Below are 12,547 nucleotides of genomic sequence, written 5' to 3'. Positions count from 1 at the left end.
GATAACTGTTCCATAAGGAGCTGTAACTGAATCCAAAAACTCACTTCCCGAAGGATTACAAGGACATCTGTGTAGGAAATTCTGTTGAGGCAGATACAGTATTAAGGGGGATAGCAGAATATAATTGTCTTAACTGTTTACACACAAAAATAAGTATCATGGGGAATATGAGGAACTACAGGTTTTAGCATAGGGGATACAGTTATAATTGAATTAGGACAAATGAGGCATACTGGGATAGCAGATGGGACCAGAATCTTGGACTATTAAGGGTACGTGTTGTTCACAAACAACAAAGAGAGGTGCTGCTACTTTGCACACCAGAATAATAAAATTTATTAAATTAAAAATAGTAATTATTAATTAAAATAATACCTTAAAAAACATATAGCCATTTGTATGCCATACCTCAGTAAGTAGAAGAGAGACTAACCTGAAATTCTGAATGTTGACATATTCTTTCTCTCGCTTTGCCAGGATATGTTTGATGAGGCCCTCCCGCTGCCCAGCCTGGGTATTTGGTACAAAGAGCTTCCGCATAGTGTTGGTCACTTTGGGCTGTTCCTTGTTAGAAGCTTCTTTGTCACGTGGAAGCCTAGCAAATAACAAGAATTTCAAAAGTGAAACTGCCTATAATAAAAAAAAAGTCTCCTAAATGGGAAACATGTTTTGACACAGGACTTACATTCTATTCACTGAAGGGGGTGGTGGAGGGGGTTCCCGATGAATCCCTGTAGGATGATTTTGTGAATTAATTTTCTTGTCCAAATTCATAGATGAAAAATTATCCTCAAATCCAAGAAGCCCTAGTACACAGAACCCAGAGTCAAAGGGGGAAAAAATAAAGATAACATCCAGTTTATCCAGGATAGACAGAGCTTTTCTTTGATCAGTGGTATTAATTTGATCACTATTTGCTCAATGGCATTACCAAATAGAGAGGTACCATAGGGATACCCTGAAAGACTTGACATACTAACTAGAACAATAACAAGTTACATTAATTTGGAATCTGAATATTAATAGCTAACATTTACTAAAGACTTAGCATAATGCCTCTTTGATATAAAGGATTATATCATTATCTCCTTTAATTATCATAAAGACCCATGAAGCCAGTACTATTAAAAATCTTCCCATGTTACAGAAAAAGAAATGGAAGCTCAGCATTGTTGAGTAAGTTGACCAAGGTTATACATAACTAGCAAGTCACAAAATTATACATAACTAGCAAGTCACAAAATTGGGGTTTAAACCCAAGCAGTTTGGCCCTGGAGCCTGCAATTTTTACCACACTGCTAAGCAGGCTCCGGAGGAGATAACATGCCGCAGAAAGGATCAAGAATGAACATCAGTCAATGGGCATGGACTCAGTAAAACCACTTCATAGCAGAAAGTGTCTGGGATTGACATTGTCTTATCTGTCCAGATGAAACCTATTTACTCTGCAATGATCATAGCAACCAGGCAAAAGAGAATCTTTTCAGTACCTGAAAAAACAGAAGGTTTGTCCTTAGTGTCTAACTTCTGGTACCAGCTAGATGAGTCCTTTTGCTCTGGAACAAGAAGTTGTAACTGAGCTAGAGAGATAAAAGTCATGGTCAGAAACGGGAGCTCTTCACTGAGTGGAATTTATCATAATCAAAAGCCATTTACTCAGCAGTCCTCAAATGCAGGACCCAGCAGCTCTCTTAAACGTAAAGGAAGAGACAAAGAGAGGGAGGGCAGCTCTGGGGTCATCCGGGAGCAGAAGGAGGATGATAGTCTTCAGTAAGCTGTCCATGCTGTGACACTGAAGACTCTGGAAAAGGGCTCAGTGTCCTTATAGCTGAATAGACTTGTTCCCTAACCTAACCCTCGGTTCATTCCTGAAAGCAGAAAAATCAGCACTGCAGACTGAAGGGGTGAGGTACTTTGCTAATGGCTGCTTGCCTCTGCATCAGCATGTCAGAATTTCACTGCCATTCAAAGAGCAGAAAGAAAACTTCTGAGTCTTGACTTACCTTCCTGAGCAGCAAAGACCTCCGAGAGGAACTTCAGACAGTGTTCCTCATCAGGGATTTCAAAGCGCCGCTCTCTGGTCCGATCTCCCTGAATCCGAATTTTGCAGCCACCTAAAAAGAAGTGAAATCCACACACATATAACTATGGAATACATGCTTTCTTGGGGTCATTCTCTCAACTTAACAGTTGAGCAGGAGAAGGTCCAGATCACAAAAATTCTAAGACCTCTAATGTAGGAAACATGCCTATAGGATCAGGGGATTGGGTGGGTGGGTGGGTGGGGGAACAATAAGGGGAGGAAATCTAAAGGGCTGATGAACTGTGTCAATCAGCAGCCCAATTATAGTGATAGGATTCATACTGAAAACAGTTTTCCTATGTTCTGATATAGGTCCCCAATGTCAGTGCAGGGACCAAATTCTAACAAAAGATCACTTCCCCACCCACCCTCCTCCCATCTCCCAGTTGGAAATTCCTACCATTTCAAATCCAGATTATATAGTAAGAGTATCTGAAGCATAAAGGGAATAAAGAAAACAAGATGGTTTGCTCCTGGGTATTGACTGTACTTAGGCAATTGAATTTACAAACTAATTTTAAAAGAAAAGAATAGTGGAGTTGGTTTGAATTATTATGAAAAGAAGTAAAAAGTAAAAAGTGGTGCATGTTTTGAATGAATGTATGACAGCAATATAATGACCTATGACCAGGAGTGGTCTGGTTCAAGCATAGCCAATTGGAAAATAGCAATAATTAGCAGCAAAGTGATCTAGAACATTAGTTTCTTATGTATATAACATACTGTCTCCCCTTTTCTGATGCCCTAGTTATCATATGTATCAATCTTCTGGATATGCTAATCCAGGAAACCTATGTGCTTGTTTATATTCTTATTTTAACTGATTTAGTACATGTATTGTTTTCTCATGCCCCTGGAAACCGTAAGTTCCTTGAGAGCAAGAAGTGGGGCTGCACATACAGGAAATCCAACACAACATTTACGATGATCTCCTAGGGTTGTCTGGAACTGAAGGGCTTCTCAGGACTCAGGACTTTCAAAGCTAAGACTGGGCAAGTCCCAGGCAACCCAGGATGATTGGTTACATTACTGGCGACAACGCTGTCAGACTTCACAGAGAAAAGGTATTTAATAGACAACTGTTGAACCAGACTCCCTCACACTTGTAAATTAAAGAGATGAGAAAATGAAATGAAAATCCTAGTTTCTTATGTTGGAAATCCACTTCTGAATCTCTCTTTCCTTTGCATTTCTTTGTTTCTATCTTCATAGACTTAGTGATTAGAAGAAAAGAGATAAAAAAGAAAAATGTGAGAAAGAAGGCACCAAAGCGAACCACAGATCAGAACATTAGTGAGGGTGTTACCATAAGGAGAAGAAAAAACAAAGGGCATGAATAAAGGCTGTCAATTATCACAGCCTTGAAGATAGAGGGAAAAACCTCCTTTGGGGCACAAATAGTCCTCCCTTTCTTGGATACTTTATATAAAAAATAGAAGAAAATTAAAAAATAAGTTTCTATCTGATATAAACTTAAACAAGAATACATAATCTCTCTCCCACAGTCCTTGAAAGATATATTTTAGCAAATATAAAAAATACATTGACTCATTTAACAGAAAATTCCAGAAATTGCTTATCAAATAACACTGGATACTCTCTCACCATGTTGCATAGGAAAGAAGACAAATTACCCCATGACCCAACCTTCTACTATTTTTCCTTCCAAAACCCCCTAGCCTCTCTATAATCAACAAACTTCTCTGAACACTCCCTGTTCTCTCAGTAATTCTCTCAACAATCTCTCAATCTCTCAGCAATTCTCAACTATGTCTGCGTTAAACTTACCAGAGACATTTTTAGAAAATGGACATTTGGGTCCCACCCCAGCCCGATGAAGCAGAATCTCAGAGGGTGAGGCTCAGGCACTGGTAGTTTTTATAACACTCCCCAAGTGATTCTAACGTGTATCCAAATTGAAAATCAAAGAGTCACCTGTGAAGTGGCTGGTCCCTGGATGCTGTTTATGGTCTCTCACACCCTATGGAATTTAAGACTGCTGTCCTTATTTGTCCTAATGCCATCTCCAAACCATTCCCTCTCCTCCCTCAGGACAAATCCTTTTTCCTTTTAGGTTCACCCATTGGGTTATACCAACTTCTTCCCTTCTCTCCTCCCTCTATGAGATCATGTACCATCCTCTCTACAACTGAATCTATGATTCAATACCCAACTCCTAAGACTTTCTCGCCACTCAAACTCTTGCCTTAAATTTGGATTCCTTACAAATTAGTGTAGAAAACACAGTCAACATCTTCAACTTCCTCATCCGATGACCTTGGCCCACCATCTCAGCCACCTGCTCCTTCAGTACCTACGGGGATTTCTCTCAGATATACTCTGAACCTTTTAATCATAGAAACCATCACCTCACAAATCTCTAATTGAAATATCCCATTCTGACCTGTTACTTCCAGCTTACTTGCTCATATGGGAACCTCCAGCCGACTGATCCTCTCTACTTTCTTAGTATCCATGCGCTAACTCCTGCTTTCACTTTCTATTTTGTCAAACAGATGTCATCATTAAACTCTGTTGCAAAAGTCCAGAACTGCCTTATCACACTGTTCTTCCACAGCACCTACTGCTCACCCTCCTGTTCCTCCTACCTGGTTAACTTTCAACCCTCAGAAATCCAACTAACTGTCTTTCTCCAGAGGGAGTAAACACACACACACACACACACACACACACACACACACACCATTATAAACTGACTGCTAACCTCAACTGGGCCCTCTATAATAGGAAGTCATCTAAGTTTCCACAGTCAACTAGTCTCCCACTACTATCTGGGACAAACACTTCACACCTCTTCAATTATCCTTAATTTTTGGATCCCCTCTTTTCAAACCCTCTCATTCCAAGTGGATTGCTTACCTCATGCTTCAGAGAAAATGGAAGCCATCACATGGAAACCTACCTGTATTTGTACTCAAATTCTCCTTTCCATTCTAAGGAAGAGAAGTCCTATCAAAGGCCACCTCCTCTTTGAATTATAATCCCTCCAATTCTCTCAGGAACCTTACACTCGCGATCATTTCCCAGAAACCTCCCCCCAAGATCTTTAACCTCCCTCTTTCACAGGCCCCTTCCCATTAGCATTAAATTGTATTCCAAATCCTATTTTATTATTTTTTTCATTTCATTTTATTTTATTTCTTTTCAGTGTTCCAGAATTCATTGTTTATGCACTACACTATTTTAAAAACAAAAAACCTTCCTAGACCCCATATTTCCCTCCAACTCTAGTCTATCTCTACACTCCCCTCCACAACAGAGGTTTTTTTTTAAGATTTTATTTATGTCAGAGAGAAAGAGAAAGAACAAGCAGGGGGAGCAGCAGGCGCAGGGGAAAGCAGGCTCCCTGCTGAGCAAGGAGCCTGATGTGGGACTCAATCCCAGGACCCCAGGATCATAACCTGAGCCAAAGACAGATGCTTAAACGACAGATGCTTAAACGACTGAGCCATCCCGGCATCCCTCACAGCAAAGCCTTTAAACAACAACAACAACAACAACACAGTCACTACTTACTCACGTCCTATTTCTCACATTAATCCATTCCAATATGACTCTTGCTCCCACAACCCTTTTAAAATATCTTTGTTAAGGTCACCAATAACCTCCAAATTGCTAAATCCAATAGATCCTCTTCAGTCATCTTATTAGACCTATCAGCAGAAATCAATAGTTAACCAGTCCTTGAATAATCTTTTCGGAAAGCTTCTATGATACTATACTCATCTAGTTTGCCTCTCTCTGATCACTAATTTTTTAGCACCCTTTCAGGTATTTCCTCCACTATCTAACCTTTTAAAAGCAAGGTTCCTTAGAGTTCAATCTAGAACCTTTCTTCTCATTTTCTATCAGCATTGTCCAATACGGTAACCAATAATCACATGTGGCAAATGAGTACTTGAAATGTTACTAGTGTGACTGAAGAAATGAACTTCTCATTTTATTTCTAATTAATTTAAACAGGCACATGTAACTAGTAACTACCATATTTGATAGTACAGCTCTATGTCCAGTTGCATCATCTCTCATGGTTTCAAAGACCATCTATGTGCTAGTGGCCCAAACCTCTCTTCTGAGCTTCAGATGCATACATTCAACTGTCAATTTATCACCTACACTCAAATGTCCCAAAGAACCCTCAAACTAAACATAACTAAAACTGAATTCACAACCCCCTCAAAGGAAAACTTAATCCTTCCGCAACGTTCTTATTTTTGCAAATGGTACCATCATCCACATTCATACCAGTAAACCAAGATTCATCCTTGACACTTCTCTTCAACTCACTCCCTATGCCCAAACCAATCTCTGGTGATTTAATCTCCAAAAACATTTATCAAATCTGTCCACTTCTCTCCACTTATACTGCCACCATGCTCATATTCTAGATCTTAAAATCCTTTTTTTAAAGTTTTTTTAAAAGATTTTATTTATTTATTTGACAGAGAGAGAACACAAACAGGAGGAGCAGCAGGAAGAGGGAACGGGAGAATCAGGCTCCCTGCTGAGCAAGAGGCCCAATGTGTGGCTCCATCCCAGGACCCAGGATCATGACCTGGGCTGAAGGCAGATGCTTCACCAACTGAGCCACCCAAGGACCCTAAGATTTATTTTAGAGAGAGTGTGTACATAAGCCAGGGGACAGGAGGAGGAGGGGCAGAAGGAGAGGGAGAGAGAAAATCTCCAGTAGACTCCCTGCAGAGCGCAAAGCCCACTCAGCCAGATCCCATGACACTGAGAGCACCAACTGAGCCAAAATCAAGAGTCTGACGCCCAACTGACTGAGCCACCCAGATGCTCCTCTAGCTTGAACTAAAACAGCCTACTAACTAGGTTCCATGCAAATGATGACACCCTGGCATAAAATCTTTCATATTCTTCCCATTTTTAAAATGTAAAAATCCAGATTCCTTAACATGGCTTATAAGATCTTACTGGATCTGGCCTTAGCCCATCCTAACTTGATGCCTAAACCTTGTTCCAACCACCCTGACCTTCTTTCACGTCAAAGAATGTGTCAAGGGGTGCCTGGGTGGCTCAGTGGGTTAAGCCTCTGCCTTCCACCCAGGTCATGATCTCAGGGTCCTGGGATTGAGCCCCACATTGGGCTTTCTGCTCAGCGGGGAGCCGGCTTCCTCCTCTCTCTCTGCCTACCTCTCTGCCTACTTGTGATTCCTCTCTCTCTCTCTCTCTCTCTCTCTGTCAAATAAATAAATAGAATCTTAAAAAAAAAAAAGAATAAATAAAATCTTTTAAAAAAATGTGTCAAGTTACTTCACACCAATTTACCCCCCCCCCCCAATTTGGGGGCCTTTACACATATAGTTCCATTTACTTTTCTCTCCCCTATTTTTACCTCTTTCTTACTTAGCTCCTCTGGTCTCAATTTAAATGTCACTTAAAGAGGCCTTCCCTGGGGTGCCTGGGTGGCTCAGTGGATTAAGCCGCTGTTCTCCAGCTCAGGTCATAATCTCAGTGTCCTGGGATCGAGCCCCGCATTGGGCTCTCTGCTTGGCGGGGAGCCTGCTTCCCACTCTGTCTCTGCCTGCCTCTCTGCCTATTTGTGATCTCTCTCTGTCAAATAAAATAAATAAAATCTTTTTTTTTTTTTTTTTAAAAAGAGGCCTTCCCTGAACACATCACCTAATTTAGTTAACTCTCTTATAAACTCCGTATTTCTCCTTGAGAGCATTTATCAAAACTGCAACTGTGTAAGTATCTACATCTATCAGTTAAAAGTCTGTTTTCTGTACTGACTGATGGTATAACATGACTATATTGCTTTCTGATACATCCCTAGAGCCTAGCACAGTGCCTAGCACATAAAGAGTATTCACATTTCATAGAAAGAATTAATTCACTATAGGCATATAGTACCAAAAAGCACAGAAGCAAGAACAAAAGCAGGCGCAGCAATCTTATCTATGTTGTTCTCCACTGATTCTGCAGCACTTAGAACAGTGCCTGGCAAATAGAAGGCACTCAACAAGTATTTGTTAAATAATGAACAGTAAAGGAGGATTTAATATCAGGAAATTAGTATAATATAGTCCAAGAGGTCAAATAAGGAATAATAATATAATCATCTCTATAAATAGTATAAAGACATCTGATAAAATTCAATATACATTTATGATTTTAAAAACCACATAAACTTGAAATAAATGTAGTTTCTTAATATGGTTTTTTAAAAACCCTATTAAATCAATATGCAATCATGTCCTCAACAATGAAGTACCACCTGAGGCATTCTTACTGAAAATAGGAGCTAAACAAGGATTATCATCATTATTTAATATTGGTCTTAAAATTCTCATTGGTGAAATGAGACATGAAGCAAAACTAATAGTTACAGGTACAAGGAAGGAGACAAAATTATTATTTGCAGATGATTAAGGCTGTCTATCAAAACGAACAAAATAAACAGCACCCCCAAAATTTTAAATATATTTCTATAAAGTGACTGGATAAAAGATAAATATCTAAAACCCGGTAACTGTTAGTTAGTACAGTGATACACCATGTTCCTTGACAGTGTCTTAATTTTAAAAAGGAGTTAATTTAGTAAAATCTGGCACATACTTATGGTGAAATATTAGTCATTAAAAATCATGTTTTTAAATAATTTTAAATGACATGGAAAAAGCTCACAATATAAAGTTAATGAAAATGCAACATAAAAACTACATATAAAGATTCCAATCATATAAAAACATAAAAGACTGGAAAGTGACACGTAACAGTGTTACCTACAGCAGTGATCTCTAGATTGCAGGAACATAATTTCAATTTGATATTTCAAACTTTTCTGAATTTTCCAAATTGTACATAATGAAGATATATTTATTACCTCAATAATCAGAAAAATATAAAATGTTTAAAACCAACATCCAGACAATGGGAAAACATATTTACATTAAAATCAGGCCTGCCTAACAAACCAGGGCCTCCCTCCTGCACATACTATATGCTTTAAAGGTTTATGTATGAAGCGCAAAGATCAAGACAGAATCTGGTTTCCCTGAAAATATTACTAAATGGGCAGAAATAACGAAGGATTTTATTCAAGTGGTTACTGATCCTGCTATGATCCAGTAACTTGAACCCAGGACAAAGCAACACATGGCTAATTTCTATGTAGGAAAAGCCAAAAGAACTAATGCTATAAATAGGTGTTTATAAGAGAAAAGGCACAGCTCAGTTTAACTTTTCGGCTTTGGCTCAAGTATCTATTTCTACGGGAACAGGACATTTTGGCATCTTATTTTGTCAGCAATGTCAGTCACTACTGAACTGCCTTTGCTCACATTTTATTCTTTTAGTGTTGTTTCTGTCTTCTCCTTTGTAAACACAGTAAGACATAGATAGTAAGTTATTTGCTCTCTTGAATACCTGTAGAAATCAGCAGCTGGGTTTATTTAGCTTTTTAGAACCAACCCTTAAGACTTCTAAAATCCATGACCAAAGAAAAGAATAATAAAACCCAAATCAGAAAAAGTCTAACTGAACTATTCAATACAAAGTAATGGTAGCCAGAACAGGGACTGCTTCTAAACAAAATTATGTATAACCCATAGCCTCAAGGTAAGGGCTAAACCCCACTCATCCAAGGACTCAAGCAAGAGATAAGGCAACCAGTTTGATTAACATTCATGTGGTCACAAACTCCTTTCCATAGCAACCACTGAGTAGTCAAGGTAGCGTTCGAGTGCCCATTTTATCCTCCCCATAACACAGTACAATTGGATGATAAACAGAGAACAGCTTGCACAGAAAGTCAATGATGATTTGCTTCAAACAGATAAAAATGAGAAAAGTGAAACAGTGAGAAGGAAGACTGTGTTCTTTCTGATGAAGGGATGCCTTGAGGGGATGGAGCTTAAATGAAAGACCAAAATTATTTTAAGGAAAAAGAGGTAGCCTGAGACAAGCAATCAAACTGAGTCCCTCAGTACAAGGGGGACTCTATGGCCTCCCAAAATGATATAATGACTAAAGGAAACCATTATGATTTAATACGCAAAAATAAACAGCGAATGAGGAGAAAAATTTTAAATATAATAGCAGTTAAAAAACAAAACCACTGATGCCAAAAATACTGATGGCTCAAAGAAGTTCAGCATTAGAGAAGCAGATCACCTCTTCAACTTTTTAGATTCTTGCCAGCTACCTGCTTTTTCTTATGTTTAGACTAAAAGTTTTTAGGGGGCAAACTTAATTTGTATGGCTGCCTTAAGAAAATGAAGAATACAGGATAAAATGGTAAAATCAAAACATGCCCCAAAAGGGGTCTTAGTGGGTATTCAATTAAATATATGTTGAATGAAAGTAAATTCCATTCAGAATGGTACTCACTGTTTGAAGCTATATCAATCAAAAGAGTTTCTTCTGCTTCTGAGGGAAAAAAACAAAGAACAGGATCAGGGAAGAGAAAACCATTCATTACAACTAAAAAAGGTATATGCCTAAGTAAATAATTGTTTCTCTCAGTCACCACTCCTGGGTCTTAGAAAACATTTTAAAAATCCTTTGCTTTTTTTGTTTAGCATTTTTAAAAATGGATTTTGGAAGCACTAGGTTCTAAAGATTATAAGCAATTCAACTAAATGAAAACTAAACTGAACAATTAACCATATGGAACACCTCAAACCAAATTAAGGAACAGCAATAGTAGGCAATATAAACATATTAATTCAAGCAAAGATGAATTTAATTCCCCTCAACTATAACATACTGATTTAATATAATCTAACTGTGTCACTTAGTTAACTCTTTTTTAAAAAACGTTTTCATTTTTATGTGATTTTTTACACCCAACATAGGGTTCAATACCAAGATCAAGAGTCAGTCATAAGCTCTACTAACTGAGCCAGCCAGGTGCCCCTAGATAATTCTTATAGAAAGCCAAGATGCACCTGGGTGTTTCAGTTGATTGAGCGTCCAACTCTTGATTTCAGCTCAGGTCATAATCTCAGAGTCATGGGATAGAGCCCCGCATCTGCATCTGGCTTCATAGGGCTCTGTGGGCTCTGTGTGTGGGGCTCCCTCCACCTCTGCCCCTCCCCCCACTCTCTAAAAATGAACAAATTTTTTAAAATCTTAAAAAAAAAGCCATGGAAGTGATCCTAAAGGTCCAAAGGTGAATTACTTTCTTAACTCGGATTTTGTCTCTGAAAACTTCCCAGTGATCTCATTTCTTCTGCCTCTGCCCCATTTAGGATCAGAGAATACCTTAAGCTCTTGACCTTCAGGCTACAATTAATACATGGGGTCTGGCCTATCACACCCAACAAGGAAGTATAAAACAGGGCAAAGCACAGCCTCCAAGTTCAGTTCTATTTTCTCCCAGCTGGCTCTCCTGGACTTCCTTCCTTCCTTCCAGTGTCTAGATGCAACCCATCTCTTCTCTGACTCCCCTGGATCTGGCCAACAGCACTTGTAAGACCCTCCTGGCTAGTTGAACTCTGGGTACTGACTCCTTAGGATTAGCCTGGATCTACCTTGGCCAGATGGAGTAGTCTCAGCCTTTTCTAGATCCCTCACAAGCCTGGATTGTATATTTGGTCCCATTATTCAGCTATTACAGTAGCTACTATAAGTAGTTATCTGATATTAAAAAATAGCCTCAATATTCTCATTAGCATGAGACTAGCAAGGGACAATAGTGTATCAAGACATAAGTACTATAAATTTTTCACTGTTCTTCAGTAACTTTAATTATTTAAAACCAAGTATTGGGGTGCCTGGATGGCTCAGCTGGTTGGGTATCTGCCTTTGGCTTAGGCCATGGTCCTGGGGTCCTGGGATCAAGCCCAGCATCGAGATCCCTGCTCAGTGCGGAGCCTGCTTCTCCCTTTCCCTCTGCCCCTCCCCCTGCTTGTGGCTCTCTCACTCTCTCTCTCCCTCTCTCTCTCAAATAAATTTTAAAAAGCTTAAAAAAAATAAATAAAAACCAAGAATTTATAGACTTATCAAAATAGATGCAACAGGTTGGGAAACAGAAAGGGTGTAAAAACAAGGAAGTAACTGTTCCTTCTGTTATGGGGAACTACGATGTGTGTACACACATATTTTCTTAGATTACAATCTAACAATCGACCATTTCCTATTAAAAAGAATACTAAGAGAAATAATGTAAATAGAGGTTGTAGAAATAGTACAAAAAGGTACAGAGTTAATAGGATGCTAAAACTTACTGAGGTCATGGCTTTTCACCTCCTTAAAGGTGAAAGGAGTTTGTGACCACAAAGGTGAAAAGTGAAATGACCATAGCAACTTACTATGGCATGCAGATGTCTTGTTCAATATGTCCCTCTCACACAGTGCAAGCTAAATGGCTATGATTTCATTCTTCTATACAATGTGGATACAATTCATTGCAGGTATTTTTAATTCTTAATATATATTTTCTTAAAAAGTCAGACCCATTTAGTATTTCTATTT

General features: G+C 38.8%; 1 protein-coding gene across 4 annotated transcripts in view; it reads right to left on the bottom strand.

Moving 5' to 3' along the window:
- The window catches only part of OCRL (OCRL inositol polyphosphate-5-phosphatase), a 62,878-nt gene that overhangs the window by 32,928 nt on the left and 17,403 nt on the right, over positions 1-12,547 (bottom strand). For 3 of the 4 annotated variants that reach the window (XM_059157457.1, XM_059157454.1, XM_059157455.1), the window contains 5 exons: positions 10,460-10,498; positions 2,004-2,114; positions 1,491-1,580; positions 686-806; positions 434-595 (listed from right to left, as the gene is read on the bottom strand). In XM_059157457.1, the coding sequence (XP_059013440.1) occupies positions 434-595; positions 686-774 (251 nt within the window). In that variant the 5' untranslated portion in view covers positions 775-806; positions 1,491-1,580; positions 2,004-2,114; positions 10,460-10,498. The remainder of the gene's footprint in view (positions 1-433; positions 596-685; positions 807-1,490; positions 1,581-2,003; positions 2,115-10,459; positions 10,499-12,547) is intronic. The other variant, XM_059157456.1, reaches the window with a different exon arrangement.

Source organism: Mustela lutreola, chromosome X (assembly GCF_030435805.1).
Source record: "Mustela lutreola isolate mMusLut2 chromosome X, mMusLut2.pri, whole genome shotgun sequence".
Lineage (NCBI taxonomy): Eukaryota > Metazoa > Chordata > Mammalia > Carnivora > Mustelidae > Mustela > Mustela lutreola.
Note: the sequence above shows the minus strand (reverse complement) of the source record. Positions and strands in the feature narration are given on the sequence as shown.